The following is a 22,135-nucleotide window of genomic DNA, read 5'->3' on the forward strand; positions in this document are numbered from 1 at the left end:
TCACCACCATCATCTCTTTCATCATCTCTTCCATCATCACCTCAATCTTCACCTTAATCACGACTATCATTATATTCATCATCATCTTCCTCATATTCTATGACATGATCATGATGATCATCATCATTGTAGCAATTATCATTATTATCAACATCTTCATAATAATCACCATCATCTCCTTCATCATCACCGCAAACATCATCTTAATCATGACAATCATATCTTCATCAATATCATCCTAATTTACATTAATATGATCATGATCATGATCGTTATTATCATCTTCATAGTCATCATCAACATCCATCATCATTATCCTTTTCTTCTCTTCGCCTGCATCGTCATCTCCATCACCTCCTTTCATTATCACCACATCATAATCACCAGTGTTGTCATAGTTATGATCATGACCATATTACTTAAATCATCATCCTCATTGTCATTAATTGCCACTATTTTCAACATCATAACCAGCATCATTGTCATAAATCATCATCATAATGGCCATCTTCACTATTGTCATTATTATCATGGTGGTCACATGATCATCATTACCATCATCATCATCTGGCATTCTCTCATTTAGACAAGTCTGAATACAATGGCAATCATTTCAGTTGCCAAAACATTTGAATTTTTAATAATATTTTATTGTCTCAACATTTTACATGACAATTGTACTCCATTCATTCCCACATTGTTGTTGTCTTTAATATTCCCATCAAAGCCCACGTTAACGATTATGCCTAACCAAACACGTTCAAGATTTTTGAATTTTGAAATATTTTCCACTAATGAAAAACAAATCGAAGAATATCCCCCCCCCCCCCCCCATGCACAGTGGTCGTGTGATAGCCATAGTCGCAATCATAGTCGCCCCTCACTAAGCAAACTCGGCAACGAGCTGCTTGCCGAGTGTCTTCATACCGGCGAAGATCTCCTCAGCGGTAGGCTGGATCTGGTAGGCGGGGAGCTCGAACCCGAAGATGCCCTCATCCCTCAGCTCCACGACGTAGGTGTACTTCACACCCAGGGAGCCGTAACCAAAGTCTTCGCTCCCACCTGTGGCGGGATCTGAGATATAGATATTGATATGGATGATAATCTAGGGGTGTCATGTTATAGTGGATACGCCACCGGACTGTGGATCACATGATTCGCGTTTCGAGTTCTTTAATGATAAAGTTTGGGTGACGTGGCAAATTAGATACATCACTCGACTGTGGATAACATGATGAGCAATTTGAGTCCCAGCCCAGCTCTAATATCCTTTGGAAAGATATTATTTTGCATTTGCCACTCTTCACCCATGTATAGTACTAGTAAAATTGGTATCTGGTAGGAATCTATTCCTTGAATGCCTTTTCTTGTTGAGCCTTGAGCTGATGATGATAACGAAAATGGTCTGCAGATTGATATTACATACAACTATTGGTTTCTATATACAATGCTATGATTTTAAAGGAACATATTCTTATCACCACACTGAATGATAACTATTTTGCCCGGAACTTTTCATAATTATGTTTTTTTTTTCCATGCAATTATAATTAAAATGATGATGATGATAACCAGGAGGATGATTCAAAGTATCGATTTGTTGCCATATTTCGGCATTAAAAATTGCAGGCTCCTGCAATCAATGTTTACTCATTTGCTAAAGTGTAGATTATTTGTTTATCAAGAATTATTATCAAGCATTTGACTTATCAAATGACAGAGAGTAATTGATGCGTTCAGACGAAATGACACTCACAACATTTTAGAAACTTTTTCTTTCTATGGAAACGATATACTTACACATGTCAGGTCCTGATTCTCCAACGAAATAGTCTTTGCCATGGACCGAGGTGATTGAATTCTCGATTGCGATGGCTAGATCTTTCTAAAATAAATAAAACAAAAACCCCTGTAATGATTCCAAAACTGAAGCCCCCTGTCTATCAGACGAGTTAATTGTGGTGTAAATGATATCATAGTATTTCATATTATCTTTTAAAAAATAATTATAAGTTCAAATGGAAGTTTGCTGGAAAAATTTAGTGTTTTAGAAGAAATTTACTTTAATTTTGTTTTTCTCCAATTCAATGTATCTTCTCTCTATTTCTAACTGTTTAATACGTCATCTGGATTCCATGTCCATATATCCTACCAGGCCGTGTCGGCGTCACCTGTAGCGTGTCTTCTATTTCATATTGCCTTTGTCAATCACATGTTATTTCATCAGGCGCGCCGGAAGCAGTTTGGGATTGGGGGGGGGGGGGCAAACATTCCAGGGGCAGTGACGTAATGAGAAAAAAATTTCGGAAGGGGGGCCGGGGGGCAGACGAGAAATCTGCATCACCACCAGTCTTACACGTTACATGCAGGTCCAGCGGAACGTTTTCCATGAGTATTATCGATCAGGTAGAGCGTAAATTGGCGTGGGGTCCAGGGCATGAGCCTCGGCAGGGGGTCAAGGGGCTGAGCCCCCGGAAGCTCAGGGGTTTAAGGTATTTAACTACGGTTAGATGAGCATCCAGGGGCCCTCTGTAAGGCAATTGACGTATTCCAAGGGGGGGGGGGGGAGAGCCCCCAGAAGCTCAGAGGTTTCAATATTTAACTACGGTCAGATGAGCATCCAGGGGCCCGCCTTAGTGCCCTTGGTGGGGTCCAGGGGGCAGAGCCCCCGGAAGCTCAGGGGTTTTAGGTATTTAATTAAGGTCAGATGAGCATCCAGGGGCCCGCCTTAGGGCCCTTGGTGGGGTCTAGGGGGCAGAGCCCCCGGAAGCTCAGGGGTTTTAGGTATTTAATTAAGGTCAAATGAGCAGCCAGGGGCCACCTTTGGGCCCTTGGTGGGGTCCAGGGGCAAAGCCCCGGAAGCTCAGGGGTTTAGGTATTTAATTACGGTCAGATGAGCACCCAGGGGCCCGCCTCAGGGCCCTTGGTGGGGTCCAGGGGCAGAGCCCCCGGAAGCTCAGGGGGTTTTAGGAATTTAATTACGGTCAGATAAGCATCCAGGGGCCCGCCTTAGGTCCCTTGGTGGGGTTCGGGGGCGGAGCCCCCGTAAGCTCTGGGGTTTTAAGCATTTAATTACGGTCAGATGAGCATTTTTTTATTCCTTATTTGTGACATTGGCAGGTCACTTATTTTTTTCTCCGTCATCTTTCTTTTTCTCTTTAACATACTTTTTCAAAAAGGAGCGGGGGGGGGGGGGGGCTCGAGCCCAGCCAGTTTGCAGACCATGACATGAAGGCTTCTAAATAAGCGTATTTCGCCTGACTGTAATTTGGGAATTTCTTATTTTCCAACAAACGCATAAAAAGGTATGACTTACAGAAAAAATGGAGAAAAAAATGCCGGAAAATCATGTCGCAACATCAACATTTGTAAATCACTTGTTTCGAATAAGAAATACATCACCCCCCACCCCCATCAGTACGCCAGCGTTCAGGGGCTCATGTCTTCTCACTCCTATTACAAAAAAACGGACACGCTTTCCCATTCTCGCACAATATGTCCACGATATGCGCGTATCGCTATTATAGAGCTCTCCATTGATAAATACCGTATAGGTGGCATGCGCAATGTTTATGAAATTGAATTCCTGTGAACTTTCCTTTTTTCTTTGAATGGAATTGTATATGTGATTTAATCTTTAGGATTAAAAATACAAACCATATTTACTCCTTTTTTTTTTTTTTTTGGAGGGGGGGGGGGGGCGTTTTTAGGGGGCAAAAATGCGTTTTGCCCCCCCCCCCCCCACTTTTTTGACTGGGGGGGGGCAACTGCCCCCCTGCCCCCCACTTCCGGCGCCTATGTATTTCATGCAATATGCTACTCTTATGTGTGATTTTATCTTATTATTATGTTTACTTGTCATTTTGTCACTTTGTGGAAACAGCCGGAGAATGTTTTATGCCATCTGTATCGTTATTTTGTGCATATCTAATAAATGTCTGCAATCCATTTGGAAAGGTTGATTATATCCATAGTATATAGGAATTTATGTATCAAGTGAGGTTTCACATATGAAAAAGTGGTGTCTTTTGGCGAGTCTCGAACGTATGCTCGCTCGCATGTAATAATGGGCACAGGCTTCAAAAACCGTTCTTGTGTCAAAGATATTGGTGTAACTTTGCAATGCTGCAAAATACAAGTCATACCTGATCGTCTCTATCTGGTTGTGTAACGGTTCTCCTGGTGTAACCCCATGGGTAGAGCCAGTACTGGCCATAGGAGTGGAAATCAATGAAGAGTTTGAGGTTTGAACCAAAGCCCTGCAGGAAATCCTTGGAGCCGCTGTTCTCGGGTTCACTCAGCGCCTTTGTGCCCTGATAGTCCTGGGCGCACTTCTGATTGCTGGCACCTATTTTAAAGAAGATAGAGTGAAAGGAATGTTCGATGATAAAATACTTGAACTAGAAGAGAGAGAGAGAGAGAGAGAGAGAGAGGGTAGAAAGAGAGAGGGAAGAAGAGGATTGATAGAATGGTGGGAACGATGGACATAGTTTATCGATCACAAATGCAATTATTTCTCTCCATTGAATTATGAATTATAATCTTTGTTCTATTTTTGTTTTTCTTAAATTATTATCTAATATTCCCACCGTTAAGTGCGGAGTACCACAAGGCCCCACCATAGGTCCCATACTATTTTGTAATATATATGCATGATATGGTTATTGCATCATCTGCGAACAAAACTTATGTTTTTCGCAAAGGATACTAACGTATTTTATTAACATAGAGACATTCTTATCACAACATTCAATATAATATTAAACAAACTATCATCTTTGCTCAAATCCAACAAACTCTCTCAAAATATTAATAAGACTAATTACATTTATTTAAAAAACATACACTCTAATAACATTGTTATAGATGACATGCCCATAATTGAAAAAGAAGTAACAAAATTATTAGGTGTAATAATTGATTCAACTTGGAATAGTCATGTTAATAACATTTGCTTGATACTCTCGAGAGGCATAGGCATTCTATACAAATTGAAGTATTATCTCTCACAAAAGTCACTATTTATGCTTTACAATTCATTCATTTTGTCATACATATCTTATTGTAACATAGTATGGGTAATAGTAATACGACGAAAATTATGTTAATATATCGTCTCCGAAAGAAGGCACTCCGTATTTGTACACATTAACATCATTTAGCCCATATGAATCAAATATTTTATGAGTTAAAAACATTACAAATTGCTGACATTCACATTTTCCAAATTGCAATCTTTATGTATAATTTTTGGATGAGTATTATACCATTAGCATTTCGAAATATTTTTTTGTGTGTACAAAAAATATATATGATATACATTTGTGTCCTACACGACACTCATCCGACCTCCTTAACTAACCCGCAAATAATTATGGCCTATAAAACGATAAGACACCATAGTACGGATATTTGGAATGCTTTACCTGACAATATTAAACACTCTGCTTCTCTTTATTCATTCAAAGCCTCGATGAAAAAATATAATAATTATTCAAATATTAATAAACATTATAAAGATCTAAACAATTTTATTAAATTGCTTGTTTTTATAAATTAATTTAAGATGACTAGTTCATGAACAAAATGAATCGAACAATTTTTTCACCTGCGCACCCACACGCACCCACGCACACACTTGCAATTTTCTTTTTTTCTTTTCTTTTCTTTCTTCCAACTTTTCATTAAGATTTAAGTTTTTAAGTTTAAGTTTTAAGATCATCACTTTGTGTAAAAGATAAAAGTACGATCTACATTTTTTTCAATATCTGGACAGGAAACGCAAGAAGACAACAAGAGTAACAAGTTAGCAACGATTTAATTTCCGATAAATTTCTTTCTCAGTTTTCAGGGTTTTATTTGCCACATTTAACTTTTTTCCAAAGATTAGCTTCATTAAATCGTCTATAACTGAAGTTAATCTTTGGAAAATAGTTTAACAAAATCTCTGCAGCAGAAGGACAATATGATTTTAAGCGCAATATTTCATTTGACATTTTTCCACGGGAAGTTCTAGGAGACTGAACAGAACAGAGACGTGGAATGCTAAGAGAATGACATGACGAGCGAGAAAGTCTGGGGGGAACAGAATGCAAAGAAAATGAATTCACGAGTGCAATGGAAGCTAAAACAAGAAACTTTAATGCCTGAAAAAACAAAATTACAGGAAAGAGAATCGAACGGAATAGTGAAAAGGGAAGTGGGACATTCAGTATTCTAGAGTACTGAGAAGATGACCGATTAATGGCTGCAGTAAGTTGTTCGATAAATAAATGTCCCTACTATTCTCCTACCTCCCCACTGGTAGTCGTAGTTGCGGTTCAGATCGACTCCAGCGCAGCCACCAGTGTTGGGGTTGCGATTCTTGCGCCACAAACGATCGTCCTGTCAACGAAAATAAACAATATAGTATGAAAAGGAGCTGAGTCATACCCCAAGTTTTTTTTCTTCTTCTTCTCAAACTCAGAAAGCCCTACCCGAGAACGTACCTTTATATTGTCCTTGGACAGGTGCCTGGCAGGAAAGTGGTAGGTGTGTTGACCAACATTTGAAAAAAATCTTTGATTCGTTTGTATCATAATCTACATTATGCGTAGGTTTTTTTTAAATTAATGCTTGCACCACTCGTTAAAAAGAAGCAGAAGGGGTGTAAAGGCGCAGGTAATAATTAAAAGTAATATTTTTCCTATACATTTTCATACATGCCAACATTTGAAAATCAGAAATCTGTACAAATTATGCTATTTTCAAAAAAAGAGGAACAATCCTATCTCTCCTATTCAATACTACAGACAAATTTGTACAGGAAGAGGAACACCTGCATTAAAATGATAATTATCTTCTCCCAAAAAGAGGGATGTTCCTCTTTAATCTGAACAGTTGGCATGTATGCATTTTACATTATAAAGTCTATAACGTTGTGTACGATGTCATTCTTACATTGCGCATTGACTTCTGCGCATGTCGGTGACGTAGTCCTACGTTAGCAAATGACGCATCGGGTGCCATGGAGAATATTACAAAATCGTACACGCTTTTAAATACAGATGACTTTACTCAAATACATGTTGACTGGTGTTGGTAAAAGCCCTCATTCAAGTTCCTCGTTTAGGAAATGTTCATTCCAACAAAATTCATTTGTTTAATAAATTTTTGTTTCTCTCTGCCTCTTCCTTTCTCTCTCTCCCTCTCTCTCTCTCTCTCTCTCCCTATCTCTCTCTCTATCTTTCTCCCTCCCCACTCTCTTTTTCTATCTCTCTGTCTCTGTCTCTCTGTCTCTCTTTCTCTCTCGTCATACTCACGGAGATGCTGAACTTGTATCCATCGACGTTGAAGACGGGTACAATGATCCACACAAAGTTATCCAACATGCTCGTCACCGTATCATCACTGCCGTAGTTATCTATGTACTGTTATAATAATAATAATAATAAAAACGTTACTTATAAAGCGCTTAACACCGAAGTCTCTAAGCGCTAATATGAGGAGAAAGATGGGAAGATGAGAGAGGAAGAGAGAGAGGAAGAGGGAGGGAGAGAAAGTGTGTGTGTGTGTGTGTGTGTGTGTGTGTGTGAGAGAGAGAGAGAGAGAGAGAGAGAAATGAAAGAAGAAAGAAATTGGGACAGAAAAGGATAACAAGAACGTGAGAAAGAAAATAGACGTAAAATGTAAAGAATTGCATTATAATGGAAGAAAACGAAACATGAAAAATGATTCAGACACGAACACACTTTCCTTTTATGATTTTATTTATAAGATTTCATTTGAGAAGTACGTCCTTTATAATCTACAAAGGACAAGTTGTTCAGAAATAACACAGTAAAAAGAACAGTTTCATACAGTTACAAAAAATTATATGAAATATATTAAAGTTTCATTTCGGTTATTGTGCATGCAAAGTAAATATAACTCTGAATGAACCCATCGAAAGCCAAGCTTTTTTGATAGATGGAACACAAATGATCAATGTAAGTGACATTTGGTTATATTCACTTTTACAAGAAAAAAAATACAGTTATGCTCCTGTTCCACATTGCTGCTCCGTTCTATGACGTTCTTTTAAGTTTAAAAATATTAATTTTTTTAGTTTCGAGGATAGGGGGGGGGGGGAGCAAACGCGTCCGTACACTCCTTACAATAGGGGTAGGGTGGAATAATCTCCGATACTCGACTAAAGCAATTCTTCAACTGAAAAAAGCGAGAGATATAAATTATATACGGCTACTGAGATCACATACATTTTTGATGAGGTTGATGACTGTAGCTGGGCTGATCCATTCGCGGGCATGGATGCCTCCCTGGATGTAAGCCACGTTCGTTGCAGATGGTGATTTCGCGATCTGTTCGGTGTGATTACAGGCAGATGTTTTTGTGTTATGAGGAAAGTGTTGTCGAAAACGAGGCGGCATCAGGATTTTTGATTTTAAGGGGAGACACACAATTTCTTAACGATTACAAAGTAAAAAGGGGTAAATGTTTAGTTGTGCACTTAAGGTATGCCAATTGGGTTGCGAAAGGGGGCAGAGGCGGCGTTAAAGAAAGGAGAGGAGGGTTAATGTTTTTTCATGATTTTGCGAAGGTACCTTCCTTCAAAGTGTTTTCTAAAGCTATACAACGGTTTCTTCAAGTGGTTTTGAATATTCTGAAAGGAACCTTCATTCCAAAAAAAAGCGAAATGCTTGGATGCATAACGGGCCCCGTTTTTTGCACAAACCCAAACTATGCAAATTCATAAGTTGCTCAAATGGTATTTTGTACACCATGTGATAACACACACACACACACACAAACGAAAAGTAACATTCAATAGGAGATAGATAAGGATCCATTTTGTAAGGGGAAGGGGAAATAACATTACGAATGTTACTTTTTGGGGGGAGGGGGTTGTGTGCGTTATAGAATATGCCAACTGCAGGGCTTCAACATGGTGAAGGGGCACGGGACAGTCAAGCCCCCAGCCACTGGTAATGGGTCTCTTAACAAAAAAAAAGGGGACCTTCTTCAAGATCGTGATGATGACGCAAAGTTTACCCTGAGTCCGTAAACGGCTTCTCCCTCGTAAGTGGTAGTGACCTGGACCATGCTGACACCAAGGTGAGAGGAGGCAAAGTCATTCATCCAAGCAAAGATCTGAAAAGACAAATGAAGAAAAAAAAAGAAATAAAGAAATTACGACAGGACGAGACAATATTGAGAAAATGACGAACGAATAAAAAACATCAAAGTAAGGGTGGGAGAAAAAGCGGAGTGAAAAGAAAAAAGAGAAAAAGGGAACTATGAATACAAAATTGGAAGACATAAAAATGAAGGAAAAAGAAAAGTATACTGAAGAAGGTAAATAAAAGAAAATGAACTAATTAGAAAAGAAGATACAGTAACGTTTAATCAATGAAAAGCTGGGAATTATGCAGGATTAGAGGCAGAATGCTAAATAAATGTAGTTTAATTTATCAATTTACAAGACGTCATATCGAAATGTGTCGTGGTATAATGTTTCATACTCATACACTTGACTCTTAATCTAAGGGCTGACTGTTCGAATCTCAAGGCCCTCAGAGAAAAAACAGAACTGAAACAGAAATTTCGTAAATGGGCGTGGCAGAAGAGAGTATGGGAGAGTTATATAATATAATATAATATAATACTACATAATGGCATATAAGATTTAACTTTCCTATAAACTGTTGACCTTGTCTCTTTCCATTTGATGGGTATGGGACGACCCTTAGCCCCGCCCCCGTCTCCCTCCCGTCACGTGGTGGTATTTTGTAACATGATTGGTTAAATCTTTACCTCTTCGTAGGTGTGGTAATTGTTATAGTCGAAAGCAGCCGCATCAAAGTCGTTCTTAGAACTGACCATCGCGGCAGCCTCTCGGTCGATCAAATCCTGGACGTTGGAGATCTATAGGAGAAACAAGTACGTGTAAAGCAAGCCGAAAGATATAACATTCAATGAATATACAAGTCAAAACACAAGCAACCGGATCTATAAAAATATCAATAAATTGTTGAAGTCGGCAAGTGAGCAGATACACCTTTGTTTTACCCCAATTTATGGAATTATTTTGACAATGATTTATTCCTAATAGATCTAGATAATAGTATACATTCTCAGATTGTATTGAATAATAATTTGCGAGTGTTTGTTTTGCGTGACTGCTAAAGCATGCGTATGCTACTATGCTTCCCAACTAGGGGACCTACGCCATTGAGTCATAAATGATAGCAATGAGGATTAATGCCCCACAAAAGGGCACTAATATAGCACGTCGACACGGTTTTGATCCTGGGGCCTCACAGTTATGAGGCCACTGCTTTGCCACTGAACCATGACTATACGCAGCGGGGGCTAGGGTAGGGGGCAGTTCCCACAAATAAAGAAAACAAAGAAATGCAATATATTTTCAGTAATTCATTGCATTTTACCCCATTCCCCAACATAAACAAATCCTCTGTACGGCCATGCATTATGGCTCAAAGCATGGGCACACAGAAGATTTTTTTCTGTTGGAAACACGTCACAATACAGTTACCAGATTGCCAATATGCGATTCGCATAGATTTAGTAATCTCATATTTCAAACTCATTACTTTCTTATTATCGGTCGGACTTTATCAAATTTTCGCCTTTCTTCTTCTCTTATGTTTCCGCTTTCCTACAAATGGAATTATTACAAGGTTTGAATTGCATATTAACTATACATTTCTACGTCCATAAACCGATCGCAAATAAGTTATTTACAGACTGTAATCAATATACTTCAGGACTGGTTTAGATGATGATTATTTTCTTTATTTGCGACATTTTTGTTTTAACGTTATTCATTAATTGTACCACGTGACCAGGGACCTCGTCAGAGGCAGAGTGAGTTGCTGGGACATGGTATTTAAAATATCCTGTCAGTAAATCGGAATATTTCGAGCCTTGGCGAAAAACCGCCAAAATCAATGACATTTATATTTATTCATTGCCCTTTCTATTTAAAAATTCAGCATTTAATTATTCATTTATTCCACTCTTTTTTGTTTGCTTGTTGGAATAAAATGTGTACTCCTCTTGCCCATTTTGTTAAAATATTGCGACCAAAAAACAAAAACAAAACAAGGACCTATTTTTCTTATCATATCTTTTTTTGCTTGCTGAAAAAAATTGGACTAACTTGTTGGCAAAAGGATTCGACCCCTCCTTCCCCCTCCTTCCCCCTCCTTCCCCCTCCTTCCCCCTCCCTCCCCCTCCCTCTCCCATTTAAATGGTGATCGCTTTTACTTACCCACGTCTCGATGGTGAGTCCGGGACGGCTCGCGGAGCTGACAAAGCTCAACTGCTGGTCGGGAGAGACCATAACGTCGACGGGTCGTCCAACCGTCGATGGGCGCTTCCAGAAATCAAGCTGAAATGAGAAAGATTAAGAGGAAAAAACAGAGATGAAGAGTAGAAAGAAGAGGAGAGGGGAAAGGAGAGGGGAAGAAAGGAGAGGAGAAGAGAGGAGAGAAATGAAGATTAGAGAAGTGAAGAGTAGAGAAGCCGAAAGAAGAGAAGAGAAGAGGAGAGAGGAGAAGCGAAGAGAGGAGAAGATAGTAGAGGAGAGGGAAGAAGAGGAGAGAAGAGAAGGGAAGAGAAGAGAAGAAAAGAGAAAAGAAGAGAAGGGAAAAGAAGAGGAGAAGAGAAGAGAAGAGAAGAGATGAGAAGAGAAGAGAAGAGAGACATAAATTGAAATGTTAACTCGATTTCTTTTTTTAAATAGTTTTAATCCCTTATTGACCAGGGGTTCTCAAACAATATTCTTGACGGTCCACATGTGATTTTCATAAAAGCTAAAAGGTCCAAAACAAAGGACGAAATTTCTTCACTTCATCATTTTTTCCATACAAACGTGTTTTTACATGTACCTTAATTTCAAGAGTTTACATGGTTAATACAGTCAAAAGTGGAAGTTGTGGTACACAAGTCAGTCATAGCAGTGCAGTGACGTATCTAGGTATTTCGGCGCCTCCCCAATAAACAAAATCACGTGAAAATCACGCCAATATCAAGGTATCGACTTGAGGAGAGTTACGTTCTTCAAACACCTGACATTTACGTAAATGTGTTAATACGTTTATTGCACTAGGTAACTTAAAACACACGTACACTAAATCACGCAATTGTCACTGCAAAATCACCATTATAATAACGTGATTATCCCTACCTTGGAGACCATGGTTTGTAAACCTAATACTCCCGTGTTTGTTTGGTTATGAAATTACATCTTCATAAACGAAATTATCGCGTCACAGAAACACGTGAAGCGTTAGTAATAGTTTTAGTCAAAATATCTGCGTGAAATTCACGTGAATATTACGAGGCTGACTTGAGACGAATCATGTTCTTCATTCACGTGAAATTTACGTCGAAGAGGAAGTATGTTACTGTAACCCGCGTTCAACCCAATAATTACGCAAATGTTACAATAAATGAACCAAAATAATAATAATCATCCCGTTTCTGAACATCGTGTCTTGGATCTTCCATAATTACGTCCAGGCGCGCCGGAAGCAGTTTGGGGTTAGAGGGGGTTGGGGGAGGGGGGGGGGGGGTGCAAACATCCCAGAAGAGAAAGCTAGTTGCAACTGGTCCAGTTGATGAACCATTTAATGCCAACTGGTAACTCTGGAAATTGAAATGGGCTAAATGATCCAGTTGATCCAGGCCAGTTATAATTCAACTGGTCTAGCTGAGCCATTAGAACCATTTGGTTAACTTCCAACCAGTTGAACAGCAACAATACTTCAATACTGGTACGTCTGTATTTCCAATGTAAAGGCATTGGTAATAAGTAGACTTACATAATTGAATTAATCAAACAAATTTCGTAAACTTGTACTTTATTGAAATTATTTTAGTTCATAGTTAATGTTTCCCTTATTCATGTTTAACTAAATGTAATTTATACGAAGTAGCAAAATGTCCTAATAACTGGTAATTTATATTTGTAGTATTTTCGAAATGAATTGCATATAACTAATTCATCAGTAATTTAGAAATATGCTGTAAATTCAGATAAATTGTTTAAAAACATAGATATGCACGCACCCCACATTCAATATGCAAATTAATTGGTGTCAGCTGGTTCAACTCGAAATATGCCGACACTCAGTCATCAACCGGTGCAACTGGAAATATGCACACTCCAGTTATCAACTGGTGCAATGAAAATATGCCAACAGTCAGTTATCAACTGGTGAACATAGAAATATGCCAACAGTCACGGTATTATCACCACGGAACTTAAATGGGAACTGTGAAACCATCAAGACACCCAAGAATAACTCATTTTCACACCTGGAAAACACGGAATACCCAGCTTATATAAATAATCCGTTTGAGTCACGAGATCATCACCGCGGAACTGCTGGCAACGTTGACTACCATTTAAATAGGTGTTTTAAGACACCTAATCATGACTAATTATTCACACCTAAAAGTCACGTATGCCCAGCTTAGATTAATATTCCGTTTGAGTCACGAGATCATCACCGCGGAACTTATGGCAACTTTGATTACCATTTAAATAGGTGCTTTAAGACACCTAATCATGACTAATTTTTCACACCTAAAAGTCACGTATGCCCAGCTTAGATTAATATTCCGTTTGAGTCACGAGATCAACACCGCGGAACTGCTGGCAACGTTGACTACCATTTAAATAGGTGTTTTAAGACACCTGATCATGACTAATTATTCACACCTAAAAGTCATGTATGCCCAGCTTAGATTAATATTCCGTTTGAGTCACGAGATCATCACCGCGGAACTGCTGGTAACTTTGACTACCATTTAAATAGGTGTTTTAAGACACCTAATAATTACAAATTTTTCACACCTACATATCACGGATTCACAGCTTAGATTAGTAATCAGCTTGAGCCACGCGATCATAACCAAGAAATTTATGTTAACTTTGAAACCATTTAAAGAGGTGTGTAAGACACCTCCGAATTACTTATTTAATATAACCAGAGATTCACGGACAGAACAATAAGACGATTAGCCGGTGTAAGTAACGTGATTATTACCATCAACCTTGGATAACCTGTGAAACCAATCGATAAAGGTGCTTACAAGACCAAATGATTACGTATTAATCGCCACCATCGGTTAACGGACAAAAAACTCGTTGCTTGGTCAAGTAGTTATTTGGTCATAAACACTTGATTTACAGAGGTAAGTGGAATCACGTTACTCTAGTCGCGTGATAAACTGGTGGTTTTTAGGTTATATGAAAACGTGAACAGGAGTACCTTTTTTGTTTAAATGAAGGCACGTGTCGATAACGTTTAAATCTAGTTCAAAAGGCACTATACTTTAAAATCACTTAAAATACACTCCCAAAAGAGGTTACTTTTTAGTGTTCTGTTTATTGGGTCACAATCTTATCTACATAACTGTACAAGCAAAAAGTTATACTTTTATTGTGGTAAAAATATTGCTTATCATCAAAATACACGCTGCCTGAACAATTTTGTTTTCTTCCGGGAATCCCGTTGCCAATAATCGTCCTGTTTTATTTTATTTTGCGAGTCAAAAATTGAGCTTTAAAAAATCCTCATCAAAATTGACTAAGGTACGACTAATAGTTTATTCCGGCACCTTGTTGTCTGAATATAGGGCAGTGGAGTTGAAAATATTGGACATAAGTGGCTTTCTATTTCACTTCTTTTTCAACTGGGGCGCAGAATTAACGAACACTCTGGAGAGATGTAGTCAAAGAATTTAGCAAGGTAAGAGAAATTTAAGATTGCTTTCAAAAACTGAACTTTCCCAAATGTAATAGTCTTACACTGAAGTATGTTGAGGCGCAATACACGCGTTTAAAACGCTATTATGAAATTACGAGATCTAACTGAAGCAACAGATGTGAGGAAGCAAAACGACTGGTCTTTTGAACAAAATTCCCATCTTTCAAACAAAAAATTATATTCCTACTTCAATTCCTAACTCTATTTCAAATACAGTTTACCCTTCGTATATCGGGCGCAGAATACTTAAAGTTCAGGGATCTCCGTGTCTCTTTATATTTGTTGTGGCATTTGTTTTTGGCACGCCTTCTGTTTTGCATTTTTCGTTGGCGCCTCTTCGTGTGTCATCCAAGGCATGTCGACATGGTGCAGCGTGTTGACGCGGACATTTGAGACACCCCCTCCCCGCGCCCTCTTGACCTAAGCCCTTTCAACTACATAACCATTGATTTAAATGCGAAATTCAGCTAAACCAAACTTTTTATGTTTATTTCAATGGCATTGGAAAAATATTTGTTCATTCTATAATGTTTAATCTAAAATTTGAAAAATGCACAAATACAACTGAATCAAAAATTCCGGTCTATTAATGTTCAAAGTCTAGGATTGCCAGGCGAAAAATGGTGGCCTGTTTTTTTCCTCTCATTTTCTTGCAATAGACATGTTGAACTGAAAGCAGTACAGAATAATGATGGAGTACAGTGAGTAATAAATTATGTGATTACTTCCTGTAGCATTTGATAAACGTTGACCTGCACGTTGCTGTGCATTCTTACCATTGCCCACCTGTCAGCTACCTCTTCCATCCATTCTAACTCCTCCTGAGTACGGGGAGTCACACGGTAAACTTTGTAGCTGTGCATAGAAGAAAAAGAAGAAGAAATTACTTTATCGGCATCGAGTTCATAGTTGCCATGTTTGTCGAAACGAATGCTTGAACGACAATGATGTTGACGATGGTGGTAATGATGGCGGGGATGACGGTGACGATGATGATGATGATGGTGGTGGTGGTTATAATGATGGTGTTGGTGTTAGTGATGATGATGGTGCAATAATATTTATAAAAGTAATGGTGATGATGGTGGTGGTGAACTTTATGGTGGTGGTGGTGGTTGGTGGTAGTAACGGTGATGGTGATGGTGGTGGTGGTGGTGGTGGTGGTGACGAGTATAACAGTGATAATTGTGATGATTTGGTGATAGAGTTGGAGGTAATGATGATGGTGGTGGTGGTTATAATGATGGTGTTGGTGTTAGTGGTGATGATGGTGAAAGAATATATTTATATTAGTAATGGTGATGATGGTGGTGGTGGACTTGTTGTGGTGGTAATGATGATGATGATGGTGGGGCTGCTCAAACAGCTGTCTTTCAAAACGAAAGTGATTCCTTGCTTTGTTCTTAGCAAACAGTGCCTTTCTGAAGAAGTTAAAGGTGAATAATTTGGAGATGGATCGCATGCCACCTAATCTAACCCAAATAAAAGTTCATGATGTGGGACCTTTTAAAACACACAAACTAAAGGAACGAACTTGTCAATTTCAGAGCCCCTCTCAAAAATCGTTTCCGAGGATTCCGAATGATTCCGAAGGATTTCAAATAAAGCAATATTGATAAATTCTACACTGAATAGTCATTACAGATTTTCAATATCCATTTAATGCCTCAACGTCATGGGGTGAACTTTTATCGCCACTCTGCTGTTTTCCTTGAAAACGGCAGATATTTTGTGCCCGTTAACACATTTCACAGAATGCTAACACTGTCACTGTTTCAAGACTTGTGTTTTAACAAAACGTTGTACAAAGTTTCATCGAATATCAACCTTAATTCAATGGTGTACTCACTTTTGCTGATTGCTGTAAAAACAAATGGTGCACATAGCATTGCAAACTTACATATCATGCCTGTACACACGATGCATCATTTTATTTGTGTCAATACCTGCGCTAATCAAGCTCGTTTGCGCTGTTAACGATACGTTCCATTTTACTACTGTATAACTCCCAAATGGCGCATCAAAGATTTGATGCTAATCTCTGACGCAGTCTTACGTCAGGCAAATAACGCTTTATGTGCAATGAGCATAGGCCTTACCTGTCATAACGGACTTTGCGGCTGACCGGTAAAGCTGAGCAGACGGTCAAAATGACCGCCAAGAGACCAAGAGTAACCCTCATTCTGATCAACGATGTGTCGAAAAATAACCAGTATCAGAAGTGGCCTTGATCATTTATAGATCTATACATTACACACTGTTGATTATGACGTCAGCTTAGCTAACCAATCAGTGACAGTTTTGTTTTTATCTATAGATTATGACCATCTGCTGAACATATTGTCTACAAGGAAAGATTAATTATTATTTAAAAAAATTTATATGCCAAGCGAGTGAGGCATCGAACTTTTCGGCCCAAATCAACATAGACAGTGCGTAGTAAAAAAGAAATGTACCAAACTTTTAATATAGCTTCTAATTAAAAAGTTATAACCTATGTAACCTAGAATCATATTTCAATTTAAAGGGTAACTGATACCCTGTCTAATGATACCATATTCATAATTGCGCTGCCACGGATGGCTGAGCAGCAGGCTTTTCAAAAAGTATTGTCAAAATCCTCTTGTACCAAATTTGGGCTCAAAGCAATGAATGTCGGTTAAAAGCCATATGTGGGTTATCTCATTCCATAAACAGTTGCTCACTTATTAATATTGACTATAAGGCAGATAAAGATAAATGGAGTTAAAATTAACTCAAGCTCAAAGAAATCAAACAACATGTATGACATCTCTTCGTAATGATGATTACAATCTTGAATTCATTCGCATCCCTTGTTTAAGGTAACCCTTCTCATTTGAATGAAACAAAATGGATAACATTTATTTGGGACATTATCTTCTTTATGAAAGTCTACCGTCAATTTATTGGATACTTATCATTATGTGTTCTCCAATTCATTTGGGTTTAGTAACTTTTGAGTTTTCATTCGCTATTCGATATAAACACCTTATGCTCCTTACGCGTGTGAAATGGCGCAGCGGACAAGTGACCGAAGAGAACTGTTCAAAATAATTAAAGCTTATCCTAAGGATCATTTTAAACAATGAAGCACGGGAGCATGAGGCATAAGTTAACTTTTTAAATGATTTAAGACCAACGAAGCACATGCGTATTCGTTTCATAAGCCCAAACTCGGTATACAAGGCGATTTTGACCAAACTGTTTGAATAGGGTATCATTGGACAGAAAACAAGTTACGCTTCATGATTAAATAAATTTCAAAGTCATATTGGTTGTCACTTTTTAATTTGGAGCTACCAAAGTTGGATACACTTTTTTATACGCACTATATAGGCCTAACAGTATCATAAATTATATTACTGCATGTCCCAATCACCATCAAAATGTTAGTGTCACCTTTGAAATATGCGGACAGAGCAGTATCACATACTCTGAACATGATTCTAAAGAACGTTACGATAGGACATTGAGAGTTAGTTCTTTGAAATTCCTTGCGATTGTGTTGTGTTTCAATTTCATTACTTAGGTATATACTACTAAGGGGGGGGGGGGAGGAGGGGGAGGGGGTTATAGGCCCTCTTCTTTTTTCAATACATACCACAGATTCATACAATAATTTGGCTATGGGTTTCTCTAGAGCTCGGTCGCTCCGCTCCCTCGCACAATACAACAATCTGTAAAGCACTTCATTTCAGGTCTTGTAATTCTTGTGTATGATCATTACACATACACAGGCTTGATAATGTGAAAAACAAGTTTCAATTGGCCTAACAAAAGTGTCTAAATTACACCATTGAGAGAACGGAGAAAGGGACTTTCATTGAAAGTGCTAAAACTACTGAATACAAATTTTCTTGCTCGGTATTTCACCGATTTTATAGATTGCTATAGCAATAGTTAATAAATTGAAAGGGTTCTTGATATACACTGCTGGTCATAAAGGTGGAATATTTTTTTTTACTCCAATTTATGTAATGATTTTGACAATGATTTATTCCTAATAGATCTAGATAATAGTATACATTCTCAGATTTTATTGAATAATAATTTGCAAGTGTTTGTTTTGCGTGACTGCTAAAGCATGTGCATGCATCTATGCTTATCAGCTAGGGGATCTACGTCCTTAAGTCATAACTGACAGAAAGGAGGATAAATACCTCGAAAAAGGATACTTATATAGCACATCGACGCGGTTTTGATCATGGGGCCTCATAATTACGAGGCCATTGCTTTGCCACTGAATCATGATTGTACGCATCGGGGGCTAGGGTAGGGGGCAGCCCCAAAAAATAAAAAACCGAAGAAAATGCAAGAAATTATCAATAATTAATTGCATTTCCACCGGTCCCCAACAGAAAAGAAATCCTCTGTGTGGCCATGCCTTAAACCATAATGCATGGCCATACAGAGGGAAACAAATCAGAAGAAAACGCAGACGGCAACGAAAAAAGACCGATCTTCATGATGATGACCGATATCTAGCCAAGATTGAGTTCTCCCTTGCAATGTTGGCGCGAAAATGATTCTGATCAGACAGGCGATGATTTAATATAATATGCATAATCATCGCGAGGAGGCAATATGATGACGTATTAATAATTGATTTATGAGATAAGAAAGAGGTGCCACGTCAGTGGATGCATTACTAGGGATTCGTGTGCAAAGAGACAATATAAAGGACGCATCTGCCAATCTTAAAAGCATTCATAATTAAAGGTGGTATCACACCTTTGACGGGGCCTCATTTTGTCGGGTTAATCTAAAGTATATTATTTCAAAAGGCACTGTGTTAAAATAGAAGGCAAGGCTTTTATATAAGACGGCAAAAGTTAATATGCAGCCCTATATTTCATGGTTTTTCAAATCTCATCTAAGAACAAACAAACCCTTCTAAATCACGTTTTGAACTGTACAACTTACTGTTACATAGGTTTCTGGATAATAGACCGTATTCAGAGAACAATTTTCATTAATAGTCAATTCTTCAGTCTCCACTAAGCTACATGAATAGGTAAAAGTATTTGCACTTTAAGACCCGAAGGACTATTAAATTTACTGATGTTAGCTTACAATTATCATACTTAAACAGTCAGAGTGCAGGTTGCTTACAGCAACTGTTGCTATGTCGGACAAAATTTAAGGTCGTAACTAGTTGTCAGTGTAAAGTTGAGACGTGCATCGTATTCTGACGCACTTTGTAAATTGATTTGTAATTCTCTTTAAAAAGATTTTAAAAATGTGGACGTGCAAGAAATTGTGTAGTTAATGTTTAATTTTGCACACGTTCCGAAGCATCACATGCATATTTTAATATTTTCATTCACATGATGAGTGTTTCTAATTACACGGTCCCTGGGAGAACACGTCTGCAAGTCACCAGGTCTTCAATGAGAAAACTCTTCAAGTGAAACTAAAACGAAATACGAGTTTAGTTTGCTCATTTTAATGACTGTATACACTATACAGTGCCCTTTTTGCGAACATGACACAACTCGACCTTTTTCACGAGCCCAACACGATATATAACGCGCAAGAACTAAAGCTAGTACGATATCGTAATGAGAACGTACTGATAAAATGACATTTTCTATACAGATCTTGCTTTTTGGCAGTCGCCGAATATTTCTGTTGACAATTTTTGGCACACTTCGTGTTAGCGTCCTCATTTGAAGTTTCCGCGGAACAATTTTTTTAGCATTGTTGAGGTGAAAAGGGCACGTCACCTGCAACACATGTTATGCATGACCGGGAGAAGAAGAAGAAAGAGGAGGAGAAGAAGGTGAAGACAGAGAAGAAGGATGAGGAGAAGAAGAAGAAGAAGAAGAAGAAGAAGAAGAAGAAGAAGAAGAAGAAGAAGGGAAAAGGAGAAGAAGAAGAAGAAGAAGAAGAAGAAGGAGAAGAAGATGAAGAAAAAGAAGAAGAAGAAGAAGATGAAGAAAAAGAAGGAGAAGAAGAAGAAACAGAGAGGAAAAGAATAAGAAACAGAGAGGAAAAAAGATAGCGAAAGAGAGAGAGAGAGAGAGAGAGAGAGAGAGAGAGAGAGAGAGAGAGATGGAATGGCAATATTAAGACAGCGTGAGTTTTCGGAGCTTGTGACGAAGTTAAACATTTGTTGAAGATCCCATATTTGTAGACATTACCAAGGAGGAGAAGAAACGGGCAATTTATCTGAGAAGACTAAGAATGTTTCATTCTTGATCAGAAAACGATATATGTATGCTTTTCTTCCAAAAAAATTAAACACCATCAGTATAACATTAATAATGCTTTCTAGTTTATAATATAAGAAAGTATCACTGCGATTTCAATTCACTCATTCCAAAACATGATAATCTTTAACCACTCTCCGAAAAATCCAGGAGGATTTAATGATAATTCTGACATAAATCATCACGGCCTGTAATTACGTCAAAGACAATGCCCGATTAATTAGTTTAAATAAACAATTATGACAAATGGGAGAGATTACTGAGGTTGCAATATCTAAAATTAGGTTTCGAGCTACATGTATATGAGCCAGAAAGGCATGATCTCATACAGTGGCGTACGCAGGATTTTTTTCAAGGAGGATGTTTGAAAATTTGGAAATCGCGCCGACCAATATTTCGCTCAGTGGGGGGAGGGGAGGGGGGGGGGGGGATACTGAGCAACATTTTTTTCTTCTTTTTTGTTTGCCCCCCGAAATTTGAAAATCGTGCCGACCGATATTTCACTCAGTGTTTTTTTTTTTTCAAAACAAAAATTGTAGGGGGGGGTTAACCCCCAAACACCCCCTGCGTACGCGCCTAAGCTCATATCACTTTATACAGAGTTGACGCCCTTTGAACTCTCAAAAATGTATATCTCTTGTGGAAATTGAACAGCTGTAATGCGTCAATATTGTTGTCACGACTCCCTGTTTTTTTGTCTCCACAAAGTTCGTTAACATTTGTATAGACTGGTTAAGTGAAAAATCGTCAACGTATTAATGAGCATTATCAGGCATAAAACATTACAGTTGTTTTAATTTCCAGCATTTTATAAATATTTGAAGACTCAACTGATAAAGATAATAATGCTAGGGTTTCAAGGGATAAGCTAGCATAAAAAAAACGCACACCTTCATTTTTTCTTTGCAGCCTTCTATTAACGTCTCTAAAACATATTCATGACAAACAACATTAATTAGCATCTCCATCTGCAATATATCAGCATCATGGTTTTTTTTCTCCATTATATCACCATCATCATTATCGTCGTCACCATTACCACCACTCTCATAAACATTATCATCTTTATTATCTTCATCATTAACACCATCGATCGTCACGACAATCACCATCAACATCATC

General features: G+C 38.2%; 1 protein-coding gene across 1 annotated transcript; it reads right to left on the minus strand.

Moving 5' to 3' along the window:
- Positions 1-628: 628 nt before the first annotated feature.
- Positions 629-16,980, minus strand: LOC589404 (carboxypeptidase B). The gene is made up of 11 exons (XM_030983768.1): positions 16,880-16,980; positions 15,557-15,635; positions 11,273-11,392; positions 9,793-9,903; positions 9,031-9,129; positions 8,238-8,339; positions 7,302-7,409; positions 6,294-6,384; positions 4,146-4,348; positions 1,801-1,885; positions 629-1,074 (listed from the first exon to the last, which is right to left on the minus strand). Exons 1-11 carry the CDS (start codon positions 16,960-16,962, stop codon positions 884-886), a joined length of 1,272 nt encoding a protein of 423 aa, XP_030839628.1. The 5' UTR covers positions 16,963-16,980; the 3' UTR covers positions 629-883.
- Positions 16,981-22,135: the final 5,155 nt, after the last annotated feature.

Source organism: Strongylocentrotus purpuratus, unplaced genomic scaffold (genome assembly GCF_000002235.5).
Source record: "Strongylocentrotus purpuratus isolate Spur 01 unplaced genomic scaffold, Spur_5.0 spur5_contig_831, whole genome shotgun sequence".
NCBI classification, from domain to species: Eukaryota; Metazoa; Echinodermata; class Echinoidea; order Camarodonta; family Strongylocentrotidae; genus Strongylocentrotus; species Strongylocentrotus purpuratus.